Source organism: Siphateles boraxobius, unplaced genomic scaffold (assembly GCF_051911475.1).
Source record: "Siphateles boraxobius isolate OS27281-9 unplaced genomic scaffold, OSU_SipBor_1 48, whole genome shotgun sequence".
Classification (NCBI taxonomy): Eukaryota; Metazoa; Chordata; class Actinopteri; order Cypriniformes; family Leuciscidae; genus Siphateles; species Siphateles boraxobius.
In genome coordinates, this window is record NW_027509119.1 from 9,267,662 (window position 1) to 9,291,347 (window position 23,686).

General features: G+C 44.1%; 1 protein-coding gene across 6 annotated transcripts in view; it reads right to left on the bottom strand.

The window, feature by feature from the left end:
• Positions 1-2,866: 2,866 nt before the first annotated feature.
• Positions 2,867-23,686, bottom strand: part of ppargc1a (peroxisome proliferator-activated receptor gamma, coactivator 1 alpha) — a 53,163-nt gene continuing 32,343 nt past the window's right edge. For 4 of the 6 annotated variants that reach the window (XM_077201869.1, XM_077201870.1, XM_077201868.1 and 1 more), the window contains exons 8-14: positions 21,690-22,722; positions 20,363-20,455; positions 19,270-19,390; positions 15,625-15,746; positions 15,121-15,272; positions 10,897-11,877; positions 2,867-4,644 (exon numbers count right to left, since the gene is read on the bottom strand). In XM_077201869.1, coding sequence (XP_077057984.1) covers positions 11,774-11,877; positions 15,121-15,272; positions 15,625-15,746; positions 19,270-19,390; positions 20,363-20,455; positions 21,690-22,722 — 1,625 coding nt within the window. In that variant the 3' untranslated portion in view covers positions 2,867-4,644; positions 10,897-11,773. Of the gene's footprint in view, positions 4,706-10,883; positions 11,878-15,120; positions 15,273-15,624; positions 15,747-19,269; positions 19,391-20,362; positions 20,456-21,689; positions 22,723-23,686 lie in introns of all 6 variants that reach the window. The other 2 variants (XM_077201872.1, XM_077201871.1) reach the window with 1 other exon arrangement.

The following is a 23,686-nucleotide window of genomic DNA, read 5'->3' on the forward strand; positions in this document are numbered from 1 at the left end:
AATATTGTTTTTTGATTGGACCATATAATAGGTAGGACATTTGTGTCTTTATCATTCAATCAAAAAAGAAGTTGCTTCAAACAAACAAACAAACAAACAACAGAATCAATAAAAAAGCCACTTCAATTAAAAGATAAACATTTTCAAATATAGAAAATCTGTTTTGAATGCAAATAAAATATTTGAGACTCCAAAAATTGCATTTGAACACTTTTTTTTTTATTGAAAATGTTCTCTTTGATTGAAGTAATCTTTTTTGTGCTTGGGCCATACATGGGTAGGACATTTGTGTCTTAATCATTCAATTCCAAAAAAGTTGTTTCAATCAAAAAAAATATTTTCAATCAAAGAAAAAACTGTCCAAATGCAAAAAAAAATTACCCCGTGAATAAAAAAAGTATTGAAGAGAATGTGGTTTTCGTTGTTTTAGTTTTTTTTATTTGAAGAGAAAAAAATTTAGAAGTTCAAATTGTTTTGATTGAATCATTTTTTTTTTAAGTGAAAAAAGTTTTGAAGTTCAGATTTTTTCGTTTGAATCACTTTTTTTTTTGAAGTGCAAAAAGTTTTGAAGTTCAAATTTTTTTGATTGAATCATTTTGACACAAACGTTCTGCAGTGGGCAGGTGCTTCTCTATTGGTCAGACATGTTTGATTGACAAGTGTCTACACCAACAACATCTTTCTGACAAAGAAGTCATGTTCGCCACTCGCCAGCTCCCTGTTATGTTCAGTTCTTTGTCCGGTCTTGTCTTTGTGAAGTGTATGGGTTACCCCGTGTTTCTGCCCTGTATCCTGTGGATTATTGAATTAAAAGATTATATCCTTGCATTCTTCACCTTTGTACGCTCAATATACAGCCACCTGTTACAGAAGACTGGATCTGGACAGTATTTCATTTTGCTGCGTTTTCTTTCTCCCCTTTTGAGACTCTCCCCAGAGTCCCCATCCAGCCTATCTCTCCCACCTCCTCTACCAAAACCAAAAGCATTGGCCCTGCTTTCGCTGGTCCCCTCCAGCTCCCCTACTCCTCCATCCACCCCGCTATGCTGGATTGATGCACATTTGTGCTTCCAGTAATCAGCTCAGTCCTGGCAAGCTGATCATGTGGCTCTATATCAGTCCTCCGAGCCCTTGACTCCACCTTGACCCTCTGACCCTTCAGCGTCTCCTTGGCTCCACCTTCCCTCAGCTCCACTGGGGTTGCAGACCTCGTCCCTTACTACACCATGGTCTTCCACTCCTCTGGCTGTGCCTCATCCCTCCATCCCTCTGGCTCCTCCTTCCCTTCAGCGCTGCTTTGGTACTTGCTCTTCCCCACCTTGCCAAACCCCCATCTCCAACTCGGTCCTGCGAGCCTGCAGTTCCGTCTTGGCCCTCCGGATCACTGGTGTCAACTTGGGTGTCCATTTCGCCTGAGACTCCTCAGTCTCCATCAATCGCCACCATGTTATTGTCTAGGGATTATCCAACATGACTCCAACCTTCACGCCACCGTGGTCCTACTTCCTGGCTGGGCCCATTTCTCTCGGTCAACATCCGGCTCAATTTGCTCTTGGCTCCATCCTCCAACCATCCTTGGTTGTCCGTGTCCCTGTAATTTGACCCAGTTTCCGAGTGTGTTTGATTAATCATTCCGTTCACCTGTCATTTGTTAAATGCCACATTTAGTCTAATCTCCGTTTTGTTCAATTATTTTTATGGACTCGTCTTTGAAGTGGACGTTACTCCATCTTTCTGCCCTGTATCATGTGGATTATTTAATTAAAAGACTATATCCTTGCATTCTTCGTCTTTGTGCGCTCTATATACAGTACAGCCACCTGTGATGCACACACACACACAAACACACACACACACACACACACACACACACACACACACACACACACACACACACACACACACACACACACACACACACACACACACACACACACACACACACACACCACAAATCTTTCATACTGCAGTTTGTGTCATTTGATTCAGTTTCATTGACTCTCTGGTCCAGACGTTTGACTGGTAGTGTATGAACACTATATATCATGTATAGTCATATATTTTAGGATAACAGGTAGAAGACCCTCAAAAACTGCATACATGGCCATTTTTACCAATGGCTGTGTGAAATGAAAGATAAGGATGGATTGCCAGAGTAAGTACCTGTATCACAGAAAAAGACAGGTGAAGTGAAGCTCTTGAGCTTCCAGCTTCATTGTGTGGAAAAGGGCAAACTCCAAAAGACCTCCTGCCTGGATGATTGTGATGGCAAAATGAAAGAAGTCTCTTTTCTCCGAGGCTAAACTGAAGCATTAATGAATATAAATAAATAAATAAATCCACAATTGGATCCTCTTCTTTTAAAATTTAATGTCCAATCCTGCCACATCTCTCAAAGAAGAGAAGAGGTTATTCACCTTCCCTATACTCACAGACTGAATAGTAATGATACAATATTATGTTTCATCTGGACAGATGTGCCATCAAATTCTCTCGGCCGCTTTATAGGCACGTTTTCGCTCTGATGCACATGCAAAACTTGTCAAAAAGAGTTTATGGGAATTAAGAAACAAGCTCCACGGGATTATCATCAGTCATTTTCCAGGGTCGTGCAGAGTTGGCGAAAACATGAGCATCCGCCAAAAATAACTGACTCTGCAAGTGAGTCATCATAAACAATGTGCTCTACAGCTTACAGTGACGATGCGCAGAAAAAAGTATCACCTGGCAGGGGTTCGTATGATGTCCATGTGCTCGCTTTAGTCAATAGGTACGTCGCAAAAGCCTGAACATTTGCTTGTAATCATTTGAGCAACTTCTTTTAAATGTATTTAGTTTGAATGTACAAGAAAAAGGAGGATAAGAATAAATTAGACACAATTCCCTTTATTGGCATGGTGAGGCTGATGAAAACTACACATAAGAAAGAAAATCCACGACAAAGATTGTACAATACGTACAACTACAAAGGCATTGGTTAGGACTCAGCAGAAGGCAACATGGATAGGAGACAAATAGAAGATAACACAGCCAAACACAGTCCCCTTGACCCGAAATACACGCACACTCTATCAAATCCAGACACAAAATCACACACAGCCTCATTTAGATATATCTGCTTCTTTATGGAAACACAAAAAAATCATCCAACGCAGTGGCAAATTCGTCAGTAGTAGTTTTCACTATGGTAAAAAGTCTGCCACTTCAAAAGATACACCCCATCAGGTGTTGTAACATATTGCTACAGCAATTTACAAAGCAGATTTGCAACATAAATGTTGCATTGATTAAAGCCACACATATCGAACGTGACATGACTCCATACCCAAGCTCTGTGCAGAAAAAATGTACAAAACATTTCTGAAACCAGACATTTACATTGACAGCAATGGTTTGTGAATCTTTTAATATGGGCTACAACAAAACCTGCTGTTAATCAACATAAAAAGGTTACCTTAAGTGTCCTTGACAAGTGCCTGTTGCATTTGGGTGATTCAAATTATTAACAGTTCCTTTGCCTTTCCAACCACAGCAAAGACACAAATAGCTCTTGCTTTGGAAAGAGACTAAATCTCATAGATGCAATTTTTTGGCTTTTCAACTTCTTTCAATGCTTATATTGAATCCTTAAATTTGCTCACACTCACGCACACACACAAGCTGCATTCACAACCAATTTCTCTTTCCAACGGTCTTCTTAAGATCTGTGTTGAGGCACTGGAATGGATCCCCCGTATTTGAACAGAGTCTGGGTAATTTGTCATGTCTAAAACCATACAACAACATGAGCTAAAATACAGCTTTGAAAAATAATTTATTGCTTTTTTATTTAATATTTTTTTTAATTCACATTTTCATATTCCATTATTACTTTTCATTATTTTGAGTTATTGTGAGTAATGACAAGATTAGTATCATATATATATATATATATATATATATATATATATATATATATATATCTTTTTTTTACATCAAATACATATTTTTTTCTTCTTTTTAAAAAATTCAGGAAAGAAAATTGTAAACTTTAGTTTGGCATTCACATAATCAAAAGTGTGGAGCAAAGACACAGATTTTCTGTGGTACAACAAAATACCTGCAAAATTATTTTATTGCTTCATGTAATAAAAAAAGAGATGAAAAGGTGTGTTTTAGAGCTAGAAAAACAAATAAATCACTTGAGTTTTGGAGCAGCAAAGTTCATCATGAGCCTTAATATGATCATACAATATATTGTTTGTTCCATCTCTGAAGGCATATAAAAACGATATTTCTTTAGAACTTGTAAATTTACATCCTTTCCAGTGATTGTTGAATAACAAATAATATAAATAGCAAAATTTGTAAGGCGCATCACGTGAGATGGCTGCCATAAATATTTTGATTAGAATACTGAGATAAATACATAAATAAGCATGAGTAATTCTGTGTTAGAAGAGTAATCATCTCTGTGAAAGTGTATTATCAAACAGGAACAATAACAATTATTAGTGTGCACAGAGAAATTCAAATAAAATCTATTGATTCCTTCAGACATAAAGGATAAAAAAATATCTTGGGGTTTACCTTTTTTTTTCCCACAGTAGTGAACATAAACTCTTGAAAATCTATCTTCCACTGCATGTATATACGGAAAACGTCCTGGTTGCGTATGCAACCCACCGTTCCCTGAAGGAGGGAACGGAGGACGTAGTCGACGCGACTGAAATGGGATCACGCTAGGGAGCCTATCGTCTTCGAGTATTATTGAACGAGCCAATACACATTGGCGTGCGAGATTTGCATCTCACACTCCGCCCCGCAGCGCGGGTATAAATACGGAAGTGGATGCACGCACCATTTGCTTTTCGCTGAGGAGCCGAGCGTAACTCGGAGTCAGCGGTGGTCCAGCGGTAGTGGCAAGGGGACTACGTCCTCCGTTCCCTCCTTCAGGGAACGGTGGGTTGCATACGCAACCAGGACGTTCCCTTTCAGTCGATAACGTCGGACGTAGTCGACGCGACTGAAATGGGATCAACCATTGAACACGCCACTAACGCTGCCACCTTCCAGTGCCTAGACAAAAGCCTTCTGATCCTCCCGACGTTCTTGCGGAAAAGGACAGGGCTTAGGCCAGGAAGTCGCTGCTGTTCCACAAGACCCACTCAGCCAGACTTGGTAACACTGGGAAAGCGTGCCCAACACTGGAAGGAAGGGACGCTGCGGAGCCCAACCAACCCGAAAGGGGGGGGGAAATACACATATGAACTGGGCGGAGAGCCGGGCAGTATAACATATGGAATGTCACTGGGGTGGCTCCAGCCTAGAGAGGGGGGAGACACACCAATTTACAGTGACGGCAGGACTCTGCCAAGGGAAAGACACGGGCTCACCTTGGGGAGCCGTATCGTGGAAGAATACACATATGGGGTCGCCGTAGGGACCGCAACATATGGACCCAGCCTAACACAGGTTCCACACTGCATACGAGTGGTAGGCCTAACACCCGACGTTCCGCCACGTCCGACGTTGGGGGGGGTACGGAGGAGCTCAACAGGTTCCGGACAAGGGAATTCCACCGGAGCGAAATGGCGCACGTATCCGGTCCGTAAGAGGGGAATGGCGCAGCAAGCCGACACTGAACCGGGGCTCACGGTGTTACTGGCTTCTATGAGAAGAGAGCACACGGGAAGCAACCGGCTCGACACGTAGGCTATAGAATCTAGCAAACGTATTAGGTGTCGCCCAGCCCGCAGCTCTACAGACATCTGTCAGCGAGGCACCCTGCGCCAACGCCCAAGAAGCGGCAACACTCCTTGTGGAGTGAGCTCGCAGTCCGGGGGGACAGGGTTCACCTTGGGACTCATACGCCAAGATGATGGCATCCACTATCCAGTGGGCCAGCCTCTGCTTGGAGACAGCCTTTCCCTTCCGCTGTCCTCCATAACAGACGAAGAGCTGCTCTGAGGTCCTAAAGCTTTGCGTTCTGTCCACGTACAAGCGCAGGGCGCGAACGGGGCAGAGAAAAGCCAGGGCTGGGTCTGCCTCCTCCGGGGGCAGCGCTTGCAGGTTCACCACCTGGTCCCGAAAGGGGGTGGTAGGAACCTTGGGCACATATCCAGGCCGGGGTCTCAGGATAACGTGAGAGTTAGCCGGCCCGAATTCCAGGCACGATTCGCTGACCGAAAATGCGTGCAGGTCCCCTACCCTCTTGATGGAGGCCAAAGCAAGTAGGAGAACTGTCTTTTGGGACAGAATTTTTAACTCTGCTACCTGCAAAGGCTCGAAGGGCGGTCTCTGCAGTGCGGTTAGCACCAGAGATAAGTCCCAAGAGGGTATAGAGGGGGGGCGAGGCGGATTCAACCTCCTCGCTCCCCTCAGGAACCTGACGATCAAGTCATGCTTCCCCAGGGATTTCCCGTCTACTGCATCGTGATGTGCGGCAATAGCGGCGACATACACTTTGAGGGTGGAGGGGGACAGCCGACGCTCCAAAGCCTCTTGCAGGAAAGAAAGCACGGAAATGACCGAACACCTTCGGGGGTCTTCTCCTTGAGAAGCACACCACTCAACGAACAGTTTCCACTTCAGGGAGTAAGCAAGCCTCGTAGAGGGGGCTCTCGCTGACGTGATGGTATCTACGACTGCCTGTGGTAGACTACCTAAAACCTCCGCGTCCCGTCCAGGGACCACACATGGAGTCTCCAATAGTCTGGACGCGGGTGCCATATGGTGCCCCGTCCCTGAGAGAGTAGGTCCTCTCTCAGAGGAATAGGCCAGGGAGGAGCTGTCGAGAGGAGAAAAAGTTCGGGGAACCAGGTTCGGTTGGGCCAATATGGGGCAACTAGCAAAACCTGCTCCTCTTCCTCCCTGACTTTGCACAGTAGTTGTGCAATAAGGCTCACTGGGGGAAACGCATACTTGCGGAGGCCCCGGGGCCAGCTGTGAGCCAGTGCATCCGTTTCGAGGGAATAAAACAACTGGCAATGGGACGAGTCCGGAGAGGCAAACAGATCTATCTGTGCGGCCCCGAAGTGGTCCCATATTAGCTGGACCGCCTGGGGATGGAGCCGCCATTCTCCCGAGGCCACAATCTGTCGTGAGAGCTCGTCGGCGGCACGATTGAGCAGGCCAGGGATGTGAACGGCACGAAGCGACCTCAGATGCTTCTGACCCCATAGGAGGAGGTGGCGGGCGAGTTGTGACATGCGGCGGGAACGTAGACCACCTTGGTGGTTGATGTACGCAACGGCCGCAGTGCTGTCCGTCCGGACCAGTACGTGCCTGCCGAGCAGCGTCGTCCTGAGGCGTCTCAAAGCAAGGAGTACTGCTAACAACTCGAGGCAGTTGATGTGCCAATGCAGGTGGGACCCCGTCCAGGTGCCAGCTACTGCATGCCCGTTGTACGTGGCCCCCCAGCCAGTGTTGGAGGCGTCTGTGAAGACCACAGCATGCCTGGACACTTGTTCTAGGGACACACCGGCCCGGAGAAACGAAAGGTCCGACCACGGGCTGAAGGTTTGGAGGCAGGCCGCGGTGATTCTCACAGGGAGCGTGCCTCTCCGCCACGCCCACCTCGGGACTCGGTCGCGAAGCCAGTGCTGGAGTGGTCTCATATGAAGCAGGCCGAGCGGCGTAACTGCGGCTGCGGCTGCCATATGCCCCAGGAGCCTCTGAAACTGTTTCAGAAAAACCACTGTTCTGCTCCTGATAAAATTCAGGCAGTTCAGCACCGACCGGGCGCGATCCTCTGTGAGGCGCGCCGTGTGTTGGACCGAGTCCAGCTCCAAACCGAGAAAAGAGATCCTCTGCACAGGGGCGAGTTTGCTCTTCTCCCAGTTGACCTGAAGACCCAGCTGGCTGATGTGCTGGAGCAGCAAATCCCTGTGTTCGCATAACAGCTCCCGAGACTGCGCTAGTATCAGCCAGTCGTCGAGATAGTTGAGAACGCGAACGCCCTGCTCTCTCATGGGAGCGAGGGCTGCCTCCGTAACTTTCGTAAAGACACGGGGTGACAGGGCCAGCCCGAAGGGTAAGACTTTGTACTGATACGCCTGACCCTCGAACGCGAAACGCAGGAATGGCCTGTGTCGCGGCAGGATGGAGACATGAAAGTACGCGTCCTTCAGGTCGATCGCTGCAAACCAATCCTGGGGACGGACACATTGGAAGATGCGTTTCTGCGTCAGCATTCTGAACGGGAGCTTGTGAAGGGCCCGATTCAGGACTCGCAGGTCCAGGATTGGTCGTAACCCACCCCCTTTCTTGGGTATAATGAAGTACGGGCTGTAAAAGCCGGCCTTCATATCGGCTACCGACACCGGCTCTATCGCGTCCTTCGCCAGCAGGACCGCGATCTCCGCGCGCATGACAGGAGCAGATTTGCTCGACATTGAAGTGTGGCGAATGCCACTGTACCTGGGCGGACTCCGGCGGAACTGAATCGTGTAGCCGAGCCTGATGGTACGGAGGAGCCAGCCGGACGGGTTGGAGAGCACTTTCCAGGCCTCGACGAACCGAACCAGGGGGACCAAGGGTAACACAGGCATACCCGGGGTGGGGCAGCGCGGTGGAGGGCAGGGACCCGGCTCGGAAGGCCCGTGGGCGGCCCGAAGCGGGGTCTGAGTGAGCCGTGCTGCACTTACCTGTCTCCACGGGGCAACAGAGGACGGAAGAGAAGGCGGATGACCGGGTCCTCGACCGCCTCGTGTTGCGGGCTGGCGAACAAGAGGGGGCTGGGGGGAGCAAGGCTGTTCCACAGGGTCGCAAGCCGCCAGCCTCGCCCTCTTGGGCCCCAGGGACGGAGAAATTCGCTCTTCTGACAATTGGGGTACCACTGGACTCCGGAGAACCAATGGTGGAACGGTAACCATCTGAAGAGCTAGTCCCCCCATCCCTGGGTGGCCTGTCTCAGGAACGTTTCTGACACTCGCCCCCTGGCTGGGCGGTGACTGAGACAGACCGGGCGGCCTGCCTGCTGCTGGTTCTACGCTGGGGCCTGGGTGAAGGCTGTTGCGGAGACCCCGCGGAACCGGAGGCAGCGGCAGGGGGGCGCCCTCGGCGACGAACGGGCGGAGGGACTATCTCCGGCGGCAGGGTGGAGGCAACAGCGGGCCGCCGGGATAGGGTGTGTCGGGGAGCCTCCGCCCGAACCTGGGTGGCAGAGAACTGTTGGGCGCAGCTCTCCGCCACGTCGCCGAACAACCCAACCTGGGAAATTGGGGAGTCCAGGAACCGAACCTTGTCCGCATCCGCCATCTCAACCAGGCTGAGCCAACGATGGCGTTCCTGGACCACCAAAGTGGACATCGCTAGACCGACCGCACACGCCGCGACACCCGTACCCCGGAGGGCGAGGTCAGTGGCGGTGCGGAGCTCACTCACGAGCGCCCGGTCCAAACTACCCTCGTGCATGTCCATGAGTGCTTTGGCCTGGTAGACCTGCAACAACGCCAAGGCATGCAAAGAGGAAGCGGCTTGCCCGCAAGCTCTGTAAGCTCTGACCGCCAATCCTGACGCGAACTCACAGGCCCGCGAGGGGAAACAAGGATCCCCCACCCAGGATGCAGCGGCCGTTGGACATAAAAGAGTCGCAACAGACCGCTCCACTGGAGGGACAGCCTCATAACCCTTCACCGCTCCTCCGACAAGGGTAGTGAGGGAGGAAGAACTACTCAAGTCGTTTTCAGCAGTAAAAGGTGCCGTCCACGACCAAGTAAGCTCTTCATGCACTTCGGGAAAGAAGGGCACTGGGGCGGCGGGCTGAGAACCAGCACGGCCCGCCCCGAGATACCAATCATCCAACCGAGACTGAACAGGACACGGTGGAGGGTTCCACTCGAGCCCGACAGCCTCGGCGGCCCGTTTCAGCATAGCTGATAATTCTGGATCCGGCTCGGGCAACATTGAACTCCCGGAGGGAGACAACGCAGCCGAGTCGTCATCTCCAGACATCAGCTCACCCTCCGATGCTGCAATCGACATCCTGTCCCCCAGGGGAGCCCCGAGTGGAACCGCTGGCCCACCCATTACAGATGGACCAGCAGATAACACCGGAGGCTCCAATGGTAGCAGTGGAAGGGAGGGGTGAGGAGCCCACAGGGAATGGTTACCGGGCGGGACATCCAACACTACCCTCCGGTCACCCATCCCATGCAGCACCCAGGGGTGGGGCATGGTAATGGGGACTCGCTCTCCGCGGACGAAGGCGAGTCTCGCCCTCAACACTGCGACAGTCATGTTCCCACAGTGAAAACATGAGCTGTCCACAAAAGCTGCCTCAGCGTGCTGTAAGCCCAAACACGTGATACAACAATTGTGACCATCAGAGAGAGACAGGGAACGACCGCACCCAGAAACGCACGGGCGGAATGACATCTTGAAAAAGACGCAAACGCACCCGTGTTGCTCTTTTAGGAAGTGAAAACCTCTCACCAGTGCCGGAGCACACAGGGGAATGACCGCGGCAACACTGACACAGGAATGGTGCACCCTGTGCCAGTGAAGCACTCACTTTCTCGCCCTCAACCGACCGTCAGACAAACAAACACAAACAGAAATTTGGTTGCTGTGAAAACAGCAGTTGAGAGCTTGAAGCTCGCGATCACCGCTGCACTCGCGCTGTAACCACCGACACCAGGAGAGACTTCCCAAAGAAGCGCCGACACACTCGCTCGTTGTACAACAACACTCTTCAGATCCAGACATGAAGCTCGGCTCCGAAGCGAAAGGCAAATGGTGCGTGCATCCACTTCCGTATTTATACCCGCGCTGCGGGGCGGAGTGTGAGATGCAAATCTCGCACGCCAATGTGTATTGGCTCGTTCAATAATACTCGAAGACGATAGGCTCCCTAGCGTGATCCCATTTCAGTCGCGTCGACTACGTCCGACGTTATCGACTGAAAGGGAACACTGAGTTATTAACTTCAAAATCGGATAAAACTGCACATGGAGTTTTTCAATTAAATAAAAATAAAACAAAAGCAAAACAAGAAAAACCAAAAGAAAAACAGACAAAAATTTGTTGCATGCTCCCCCAAAAAGAGCAATAAATCTCCATACATATTTTTACAATCAAATCACGTCATCTAAACGCCATGTAGGTTATACATCATCATAATGACTACAGATCAACATTCTTGATTAAGAAAATTTCATCTAAAAAAGGCTGCATTTTACAGTGCATAGCTGTAACAAACAAAGAACGCTGATATGCACATCAAATAAAAATATTCGTTTTGTAAATAGGCGACTATATTTCCCCCCCTCAATAAATGTAGACAATGTTACCTTGAACATCCAAGAGATTTCCCCAAACCCTTCTCAATAATGTAACACCACATCCAAACACCAGATTAAAAAAGGAACAGAAAAAGCCCACAAAAATAAACTCCAAACAATAAAAACAGACTGAACGAGCTGCAATTTTCCCCTTTCAAAGTGCCAAGGGTGATGCGTGTGTGAAGCGAACTCTGATGAAGATTCGTGTCTCTTACAGAGCCTCACGCGGCACACGGATCCGTGTAGTCCACTAAAGTAGTGTGCACTACTTCACTGGTTATTCCCACAGGTAGTGTCTCTCCTCAGCTTCGCAGCAGCTAGGTTCATGTAAACTTTGCTTGCAGATATACACATATATCCCTTCATATACGTATAACTTTATTGTCCACATATACTCTTTCCACTTACAGTAAGTGTAAAACGTCTTTAGTCTTGTATTCAAAGAACAGAAACAACAGTGAGGTATTGCAAATCCCTCTGTTTGCAGCCAGACGGTGCAGTGGTGCTCATTACCTTCTCAGGCTATACTGGGCCTCTCGCAACAAGCTGTCAAAATCTATGGAGTCGTACTTGCTTTTAGTGGAGGCTGGATCAAAGTCATCAGAATGGGAATCTGAAAGGAGAAAACAGCAAGTTTGAACATCTGGGGAAATGGCCTCATTTTAAACGGTGTGTTATTCATTTTGCAAGAGCTCCTTTGTATGGAAGCCAACTTTTCGTCAAATACATTTTAAAAAGTGCTTTGGTAAATCATAATTATGACTTAAAAGTTCCGACCTATGTCATAATGACTTGTGTGATCATTTTGTCATAATTATGATTTTTTTATGGCAATTATGAATTTTATCTCATAATTCCGACTTTCATAATTTACTTTTTATCTCAAAATTGTGACTATGGCATAATCTTGACTTTTTCATAATTATGACATTTTATGTCGATTTAGAATTTTTTATGTCAAAAAATTATGACCATCAATTTCGACTGTCAAAATTATGAATTTTTATCTCAATGTAGACTTTCGTAATTTTGACATCTTATGTCAATTATGAAATGTTATCGCATAATTTTGACTTTTTGTCATTATTTCTTCTTTTGTCATTATGACTTTATGACAACACCAACAAAATACAAATACAGACACATATTTTCATAATGTTCCTGTGTCCTGTTCTATGATAAAAAGTTTTTTTAATCTGATTTAAAATTCATTTTTGATATTTAAAAGTCAGTTTTGTACAACTGTCAAGATATATACATACTATTATTATTATTATTTACATAATGTGAATGAACAATTCATGATATTTGTAAAAAAAAAAATACATTTTGAATATACACTGAACAAAGTTATAAACGCAACACTTTTGTTTTTGCCCCCATTTTTCATGAGCTGAACTCAAAGATTTAAGACTTTTTTTATGTACGCAAAAGGCCTATTTCTCTCAAATATTGTTCACAAATCTGTCTAAATCTGTGTTAGTGAGCACTTCTTCTTTGCCGAGATAATCCATCCACCTCACAGGTGTGGCAAATCAAGATGCTGATTAGATAGCATGATTATTGCACAGGTGTGCCTTAGGCTGGCCACAATAAAAGGCCACTCTAAAATGTGCACATTTTACAAAAAACAATATTTTAGAGAAATAGGCCTTTTTTGTACATAGAAAAAGTCTTAGATCTTTGAGTTCAGCTCATGAAAAATGGGGGCAAAAACAAAAGTGTTGCATTTATAATTTTGTTCAGTATAATTAAGATGTGTACTTTAATTATACACATGAATTCAAGATACAAGGAACATTTTAAAGCAAAACTTTTGTAAACGTTTCTAGAAAAAAGTTCAAAACCATTTTAAACCAACATGAACACAAAAAGTACATATCTATGAACTTGGCACAGCTGTTTTAAACTTTAAAATAGTTTTTCCTTTTCTTTATCGTGGACACTTATTTGTCACTGTGGGTTAATATTATGCAATATTATATATTTTACGCTAAAATGCAGGGGTCATCCATTTAAAACACAGAAAATCCCTCTTCTAGGCTTTTCTCTCAACCTCTCCTGTAATATAATCATCAATTGTCTTGAACCGCCTAGTTTAATTATTAAACAGTCGGGAGTAACTTTCCGAAGATGAGAGCCGAACGGCCATTAGACATACAGTTTGATTTGTGGCCAGGATAACAAATACAGCTGTCTTATCTCTAGTAGAAGACAGCTTCACAAATGGTGGCCTCATATGCACAGCGGCAAAGTCGAAGCACGTGAGAAATGGGAATGACCGTGGCATGCAGGAGATGCCAGTCGTGATCTAATACTATGGCTAAGGGGAGAACGGTGTCATGCAGCGCACCTTGAAAGATGAAAAATGCCCCTGCGCTCTACTTCAAACTAATGGACGGTGTCTCGGAAAACAAGGAGGAAAGAGGAAGAGAAAGGCAGAAGATTTAGAGGAAGGTTCTCAGGCTATTGTGGCGCGCTATTCTAGTCACTTGCCTCTTTTCCCCCCATCTGAACTTGTCGCTGTGCTTCAGCCTACACTCACCATAAAACCCTGTATCTAGCGAAAGGCCTCAAGAAAATGAAGGTCAACTCATCTATCTGCCCTGAGGTGGGGGTATATTCCCAAATACAATGACTCTGCTATATGACCCTTAACCAAAGCTTCCACGCTTACCTTTGGAGAGCGTATTATGACCACAATCTGAATACCTTTGGCCTTACCCTGAGCCTTTAAAATATAAGGTAATGTCCCCATTATTTGAGGGAAAGTGCTCTTGTTCCTTTTCATTGACCTGCAGCACCATCAATGCCACTAAGACGGATCATCCAAACGTCCCGACAATTACATGTCCCTGACCTCACATTTTGCAGAAAATAAATGTGGAGTGGAGCATTGAGTAAATATTGAAGAGCATGCTGTTCTCCAACCTCACATTTTTCCTGTTATAACAGGAAGCAATGGTCTCATGTTGCAGAATTCCCCCTTCACCAACATGTAAAGGCGCTGCCCTTAGGATTCAATTCTTTTGCCTCCTTCTGTATCTACTCCCTTCCCCCAAAAGACACTTTCCCCTTTGGGTGGAGATGATTGCCTATTACAGCCACAACCATATCATAGGCATCATGGGTAGGAAAAAGCCCCATAACATTTTACAAAGGGGTTTGTCGCTCAAATATCCATCAATCTGATCTATATTGTCACCTTGGTAATCCTGGACAGAGGGCATGGTGCATATGAAAAGAAGGCCATGCTGTTTAAAAGCCTTTAGGTATTGTGTGAGGAAGAGATGGTATGAGAGTGAAAGAAAGAAATGCATCGGGATCGGACAGAGATGGCCAGTGTTATTTTAGTATTATTTATAAATGTTTATCGAGATTACTTACGGAGTTAATGTTGGATTGTAAACAGTTTTTGCTATTGAGGTGAGATATGGGGGAATGTTATGGACAGGTTTGGTGGTATGGGTAGGTATAAAGGTGGGTTAAGGGGTAAGGGAAGTGTCAACAGAGTAATTATAGATTACAGAAACTAATTACATCTGTAATTGCAGGTATTCTTTAAATTATAAGTACAATGTAAAAACATCTATGTTCACAATAAGTGCATTGTATAAAATGATTACATTTAAATGTTAGTGCATAGAAGGTAAAGACACTAAATGTAATATATTATAATATAATATAATATAATACAATATAATATAATATAATATAATATAATATAATATAATATAATATAATATAATATTGTTGTTGTTGACTCTTTCTTTTCTTTCTGTATTAAGGCGGCTGTTTTTATTAGTAGCGTCTCTAGTCAGCTGTAAAAAAAAAAGCAGCCAGGCTGTGTACTTACCTAAGTCTGTGTAATTCGATTTACTGTACTGCTTTTGTCCACCAAGGCAGAGCTCAAAGTGAGGCTCTTTCGACCTGCGCAAGGTGTGTCCATTCTCAAGGGCAGCGAGCGCATCACAAGTGTAGCGGTAGGTGATGAAGCCAAAGTTGTCTCTGGGTTGAAAAATAGAAAATGAAGCGTAAGTCAACGAGAGCGCAACAAAAATTTACTCATCTTTCATTCCACATTCAAAATGCAAAATTGGAATCAGTAAATATGAGACATCTCGCTTTTTGTTGCAGTATAATCCTATTTGTATTCAAACACGCCTGTGCTGTCTGTGACAGATGCGTGTTCAATGAGAAGCAGTTAAGTCTGCTCTCCTAAGCACCGTCCAATGGCCACAAGTACATCATTAACTAGATTTAGAAGATCCCTTTTATGCAGAAAGATAATATTGACTCCTTTTAACCATTTGACACACACAATCCAGAAAAACACACAGACACAGGCCCACAGTCTTACCCGTCATGTCTCAAGTTGACTGTGCACTCCTCAATTTCGCCGAAGACTTCAAAGCGCCGTTTGAGCTCTGTGCGTGTGCTGTTGGCACGAAGACGTCCCACATACACCACTCGCCTCTCCTCCTGGTCATAAAGGGAACGAGAGAGAAGAGATTAGTCTAACATAGTGCTTCTGCTACTTTTTTCCTCTTCCCCCTCTCCTTGACTTTTCTCAACCTCACCCCATGACTGTAATTAACATCCAGCACTGTGGGAAAGCCAAGAACCGTCTGGAGAAAATAGCTGGAGGACTCTCCTTTATCTTTTTCACTCTGATTTGTGAGTAACAAAAGCTGGGTGATACAGCTAAAAAAAGCTTTCATTCTTTTTGATATAGATTCAATATATATCTTGACATTTATGTTTTTGTTAAATAGTTTAAAGGGTACCTGTCTGTGGCAAGCAGGGCACGGCCGAGAGCCGTGGGAACGGAGCGAGGTCGGTGGCGCGATTGCAAATTAGCGTCACCTGCACGCCACACCAGTCTTGAGTCTCACGGAAGGAGATCTGGAAGAATAAAAGGAGGAGTGACGGCAGTGCAAGATGAGAAAGGACCAGGCTTGGACTTTATGTTGTGTTTTTATTGTGTTTATACACTTTACTTTTGTTTTGTTGTTTGTTTATTTTGATTCAATCTTTACATTGATCGTTCGCCTTTTCCTGCCTTCTCCTTCCTTGAGCCCAAAGAGCCCTTGCTGCTGTAGGAAAACGTGATGCCATCCAAATAAGCGGAGTCTACCAACTTCGACGCTCAAGGTGATGGGCTGGTGTGTTTTGCCGGGGGGACGGACTAACTCACAGCCGTCCCCCTTGGTTGTGGAAGGGTGGCTGCCGTCTGTATTTTTTATTTATTTTTTAAGTTTAACATAAACTTTAATATCAAAATAAACAAACAACAAAACGAAAGTAAAGCGGTAGCCCCTCTCGGACGACTGCCGCACTTAATAAAAACACAACATAAAGTCCAGGCCTGGTCCTCTCTCGTCTTGCACTGCCGTCACTCCTCCTTTTATCCCTCCGGATCTCTTTCCGTGAGACTCAAGACCGGTGTGGGCACACAGGTGACGCTCATAAACAATCTTGTCACCAGCCTCGTTCCGTTCCCAAGGCTCTCGGCCTCGCCCTGCTTGCCACACTTTCATTGTAACCAAACAGCATCATTGCCGAACAGATTCAAAATACTATATACATAAAGAAAGCCACCCGGGGAACAGCACAGTGCTTTTAATAACTTTGTTTTAATATCAAGCAGGTCCTGCTGTGGACTACATTTTACAAAGTCACGTTACATGATTTGACTGATTTACACATTAAGTTTGGGCTTTTAAGGACGAGCAAAAGTGCACCGCTGTATGCAATGTGTACAATATTATACTATATTATGTTATCTGGATTATTGAGTTGTTTTCTTAATCATTGGAAGCTGAAGTCATACCTAAAATTCCATTAATCACATGGCCCATTGTCTTATTCGCAATGTTACTTATTTTACACCACCACCAAAATTATCATATTATATTGTGAATATTTAATATATCGCACAGCCCTACTCACAGATGAATTATGTGATAATACTATGTGATTGTCACTAAGATACAGCATTGTGATGTAACAAAACATTTAAAATAATCAGTTCTTTTTATCCAAATAAGACGCCTAAATGTCAGGTGTTTACAGTGGCCAAGCAACTCGTCACATTAAAATAGAAATGATGTACAGTCAAGTTTTATCATCAATTTTAGCTACAGGCTAATATGACTTTGTTCCATTATTCATTGAAGGAAAAGAACACATAGATTGAGAAAACGTAAAGACCCCATCAGGCTGAATATATAAAATGGTGGTATTTAATTTAGTTTGCTAATCTTGAGACAAAGCACAAGCCTCAGGCCTTATTACGTGGCATTACTTATTCATTTGTTCATCTACCTGCCATTATGTGTGACAAAATATACTTATGATCCTCAACAATAACCTGAGGTCTCTTGTAAGTCATACATAAAATTATGATTCGTATCTATCGCCCCATATAGGAGTCATAATTCACCTGTGTATATGATGTCACCGTATCACAACAACAACGACAGCTACAACAAATACGTACAAATTAGCTAGCTAATTTGTCCTTTTTTGCATTTCCTCTGAAGCTCCCCTCACATTTCCGTCATGTGCAATAGGAGACAAAAGTGTTTGCTGAATTGGTGGTTTTGTTGCTGACAGCTGATAAATGTGGTGAGGTTTTAAAGATGACACCCTGAGACTAGCGCTTCATATGAAGCTCTCACATCCTTTGCCCCCCCAAAACCTCTTCTGACAGCTCAGCCGCCGCCGCTAGTAATTGTCTTGCTGCCGCAGAACACGATGAAAAAAGAGAAAAAGAAAAAAGGGGAAGAAAAAAAAACGTACGCAGGGCCGAGTCATGCGTGCATTATTTGACGTGTGCATTTATCAGTGAACTGAGTTGGAAAGCCGTCTCATTTCACAGTCTGGTCAGGCACAGCGAGAGAGAACAAAACTGATATTTCATCTCAGAGAACTGCATTTCAAATATGTAAGTGTTAGAAATTAAACTGCTCATTTTGAGCCCACATATTAACATACCTTTGATTTGGGAAATCTTATTTCAACTTTTCCCTCAATTGTCTGGTCGAAAGCATTTAGCCCATGGTGTGATTAATTGAATCCGGCACCATTCGGAAACGTCACGGAGATGTTAAAAATACACAACTGGGAGATAAAGAGGAAACGCGTGTAGCCTGAATGATTCAGAGTGCAGTCTTTGAATGAGTTCACTTTTTGAGTGAGAGAGAGCGTGCGCGCGCGCGCTGGGATGGCTGTGTGCTTCGAGCTTTCTGTAGGCATACACAGTGACGGAGGCAGAGAAAGCCTGAGAGAAGGATAAACGTCTGTGCTAATGTACGATTCCTGCCAGAAGGAGAGAGACCACAACTGAAAAACACCTCCAAGCATAATAGGGTTTTTGTCAACTATGGGCATGTTTGGCCCTGTGGACTTTTAGAAAATCAACACTCTTAAAACACACACTCAATATTTAGTATAAATTGTCCAACAGTGGACAGACATTTAAAACAAAATAGTTCTGTCATGTTTTTTGAAACATTTTAATCCCAGAGCCATTACCATCACATTTAAAATTATATTTTGTGTTTAATAGCATTCTGGGATGGAATTAGATTTTTGGGGGGATTTTTTTTTTTATAACACTTTTTATAATTTGACAAAATTTCTTTAATAATTTATTATATTTTTCTTTCTTATTAGTATTATTATTATTATTACTTCACTCCAATTTAGATTATCATGTTTCAATCTAAACGGTCTTATCAATGTTTTTAAATTAATATTTGTATGATGAATTTTGATTGAAAATCTATGTATAAAAGGCATTTGAGAAAATATAAAAGTAAATTATTAAGGCAGAGTAATAGTTTTGAAGAAAGTTGTATATGCCCTTTATATAACAAAAAACAACAACACAATTTTAAATCTGTAGGTTTTAATAAAAAACAACCCCAGGGATCTAAATGTGTCCATAGTTGAAAAAACATCCAATAATTTAATAAAATACCGAAGAGGGTGTACTTACTATTGCTTTTTGCCGTTGTCTCTCCCTCTGCTCGGCTCTCTCACATTCCCGTTTCTCATAGTCACGTCGGAACTCTTCCTGCTTCAGACGCTCGTGCTGGTATTCCTCGTAGCTGTCATACCTTTAGTTGAAAAGGACAATACATTCCATAAAAAAAATAAACACACAATCTAAACACACAACTATAAGAAATATAAAGAGTTTATCTTTAGTATCTAAATTGCTTATCCAAAATGGGATTAAATAGAGAGTCTACGTCTTATCATATATATATATATACACCATATCTTTCATTTTAATTTTTTCAAAGGAACTGTTGAAGAAACTTAAATTAAATATAACGGATAACTCAATTACGTTTTCTGAGCTGTGAAAGAGCAACCTCTGAGCAATAACATTTTTCTGAGTACATAGATATATTGTTTGCTGTTTTCCTCAAGTGGCCTTGGGAATCAGCTAGCTCAGAGCAGACTGCTTTCCATTCTTCTTAGCGTGGAAGACAACAAACACATTAATAAGATGTCTCATTACATTGCAAAAGGTTACAGCTCCCAATGGCGTGACTCTTAAGGGAATATGGCAGAAATTTGGCAGCTGTGTCTGTCAGCACAACTTCACATGCCATTACTTTTTGCTTAGTTTGAACTTTACGTCCAAAAAGTGCAACTTTTTTCTACAGCCATTTGCAAAAGAGGCAACATGGTATTAAAGCACAATATGAGCGGACTACAGCACCATCAGGGAAAAGGTGTAGCTTGGAGGTAGTGGGTCCCTAATGCAAGCTGCTCTTGCCAACGAAAGCTTTATTGTAAAAGTTTGAAAAGTTAAGGCCTTGAAATGATGTATCATGATAACTCATCATATCAATTAGACAGAGTCAGCAAGTGACTTGCTTCCTTTGCATAAGGACAGACTCTGAAAGTATTGCAGACACAGTACATTATCTTGCAGCACTTATTTAAGTCTGTCTCATGTACAGGTCTTTGATATCAGCATATACTGATTTCTTCTAGTATAAGTGTCACATCATATATTTATACAGTTAATTAAAGAGTGAAAAAAAGAAAAGCATTTGCCATGCGCAAGCACTTACCTGGGTCTCCGACCCAAAATAGAATTAGATTGGGACCGAGGGCTTCTATAAATCCTGGGAATAAAAGTGCTATCGTCCATATTGTGAGGAGACCTGTGTATATGCAGAAAAAAATAAAATTGTACCTTAGTCTTAAACTGAACACTTTCTTTACTTATAAAGGATTATCAGCAAGTGAAATCGATACAGTATATAGTGTAACTTTAAATAACAGACATAAGCAATAAAGAAGGGAAATAAAGGGGGAACCTTGGAATAAAAAAGGGGAAAACAATGCTAATGGGAAAACATTTAGCTATATAGGCCATTAGAAGTTTCGAGAGCTTGTAAACATGAACAATGGCAATGTCACTAGATATTGAAAAGGAGGTAAAAGATCTGAGAAATCTTCTGGATAGCAGTTTTGAGGTCTCCTTTATCAGTACAATCACTTTATCATGTGTTACTAAACATACACACACACACACACACACACACACACACACACACACACACACACACACACACACACACACACACACACACACACACACACACACACACACACATATCAAAAGGAGGCACTGTAAATATTGTCTTGCTGGCATGCTATCTGGATGTAACCCACATTAGAGTGTTCAGGACTTCACTTACTGGGCATTTCTTTCATCTCGTGGGATGGAGCGGGCAACGCTGTCGAGCAAAACAACAGCTGCTACTAAAAACAACAGAGCCCCATCAAAGAGTGCTGGAGAGAAATTAATCTAAAATTCAAGCTAAAGGGATGAAGGCCCATTGATGAAACAATGTGAGACTTCCATAAGACTCCCAAGTTCCTCAAGCTTGTTTGCCCAAGAAATTACTCTGCTGGACTCTATTTGTCATCTGCACTGCTTGCGAATGATAAATGAATTGAAACTTCAGAACTCCTCTGAAGGTGTTTCTGCAATTTATGAAAAGTCAGTGTATCACTATAATAGTGAGCGAATGTCTAAACTCAGGTTTGGAATGGCTCATTCAGTGTAACAGCAAGAACGTTCCAAGTGTGTAGATGAGCAATTCACCATCTAAGATATTGTTAACCTTCTAAACTCATTTTATCTTGTGTATCTCAAAGCCAATGCTTTTTGTATACTGAACATAATTTTCTCTGGTTGTGCAAAATCAGCCGTAATGACTTCAGTGTCCATGCTGTGAGACCCAGACTGGCGCTTTATCGCAATGACAGCCACAGAAAGATGTTTACATTCTTACAACCCCTCCTGCCGAGATATGTGGATTTGTGTCCAAAAAGATTGCTAGGTAAACATGTTTCTGAGACAGGCGGTAGGCTCACACCAGAACTTACCAAGAAGGAGAATGGCTGTCGGGAGACTCAGAGCGGGAGTATGGAGACCTGGAGAGGGATCTGTATCTGTGGTGAGATGAGAAACGGGTGCGAGAGATGGAGCGTGGCCAGCGGAGGTGCTGTGGGGAGAGCTGAGTGGAAGGAGGTGAGACAGAGCTCCATGAGAATGAACTGCTGGAAGGGGAGCTGGAGGGCGACCCTTTGAGGAGCAGCTCGAGTGGAGAACCTTCACCCAAGTAGAACAGGCGCTCCCGGCCTACCTCAAGGTCCTCAAAGTCAGGCAGACCCGGGTGCATGTAGTCACTGAGAAGACTGGGGTACTCATCCCCAGAGTCACTGTCCTCTAGCGGCCGGTTGTCCCTTTGCTCTCCCACAACCCCGCTATAAAAGGCTTGCTGAGGCTTTCCAAAGTGCTTGTTGAGCTCTTCCCGGATCTCCTGGTCCCTTAGTAGTTTCCTGCCAGCAGAACTGCAATCCACTGACGTTTTGGAGCCTGAAGTAGACTTGTGGTCCTGTCCGTGAGCATCTGTGTCCGGACAAGCCTCCTGAGGAGTGGGGGAAAGGCCCTGAAGCTGCCTGGCCAGAGAGGAAGACAAAGAGGTGGTGGAAGACAATGATGATGTAGAAGTAGAGGAGGTCGACATGTTCGAGTCTTTACATTCCACCTGCCGGCCCTCCAATGGCCCAGTTACCTCTGTAGCTGTGGTGGTGCTGTCTCGTTTTGTGCTTGTAGACTGACAATAGTCGTGATCACCAAAGACGCGGGGCATGGACCGCTTGCCCCGACGCTCCTCCAAGTCCCCTAGGGGCATTGTGGAGGATGCCTTGCTCAGCTGGGCAAAGAGCTCAGTCTGCTCTGGGCCCTTTCGAATATAGCCGATGGTTGGCTGAAGGCAAGAGCCCCCATTGCTCAGCCTGGGCCTTTTGCATGTCAGGGCCGAGGGAGAGCATGAAGAAAGCTTGTTTTTGAGTGATAGTTTGAAAGTGTTCTCTTGACTGGCTTTGTGAGGAGGCGTGGTAGGTGGTGTCAGACCTGGAGGGAAGAAGAGACAAAATATTTACCAAATGAGATCCCTCATGTTCCTTAACAGTGCTTGGTCTGTCTCTAAGTGACTGGACGAGCACACACTTGAGCATGATTAAAATATTCCCTTTCATTTAGACCTAATCCTTATCCACATTTTATTGCAACCCTGAGAGATTAATGTAACCTCAGATTGCACTGTGATACAGACAGAGTTACTCAATTAAACTTCATCCAGACCATAAACAATCCTAATTCATTAGAAAGTAAAGAGTCAGATCTTATAATAATACTGGTGCTTTCAACAGATGCATGAATGCCACCCTCCCGGGACTTTGATGAAAGCACAGTGATGCAGGAGCTGTTATCATTCTCTTCATCTTTGCCACCTTTTCTGCTCATGAACCCCAGTCATTTTGACAGATTTATGTGCCAACAGATGGCATTTATATGGGAAGTCTTGAGATGTGTTGCTTTATGGCATGGATAATGCACTTGCACAAACAACTGGTAGTTCCTCTTTATTTTTCTCTACTTCTCCCTGACTCTTTTTATTTCAGCACCTCTCCTGATTTCTCTTTTCCTGCTTCATACACATATTATGACCTTTCTATAAATGACTTATTTTGATTAAAAACAGATTTCAGTGCATCAAACTACAGCCATTTTCTAAATATTGATTAGGATCACATACTTTTACGACCATATCCTGAAAAATATTTATTTAAAAAATAAACAAATAAATAGATAAATGTCCTTCTCTCCTTTTCTTTCTTCATCAGTCTATGTCAATCACTAAATTAAATGGATACAGTACTGCAACTGTTGCGAGCCTGATTCGGCATATAAAACAACAGTGGCCTTGACTAAATTTATCATTATGCCAATGCAATGAGCTATGAAAAGAAAGCATGCACTGCCAATGGAACTTCTGCTGCACCAATCAAACACCATCTGGGCAAAACAATGCATG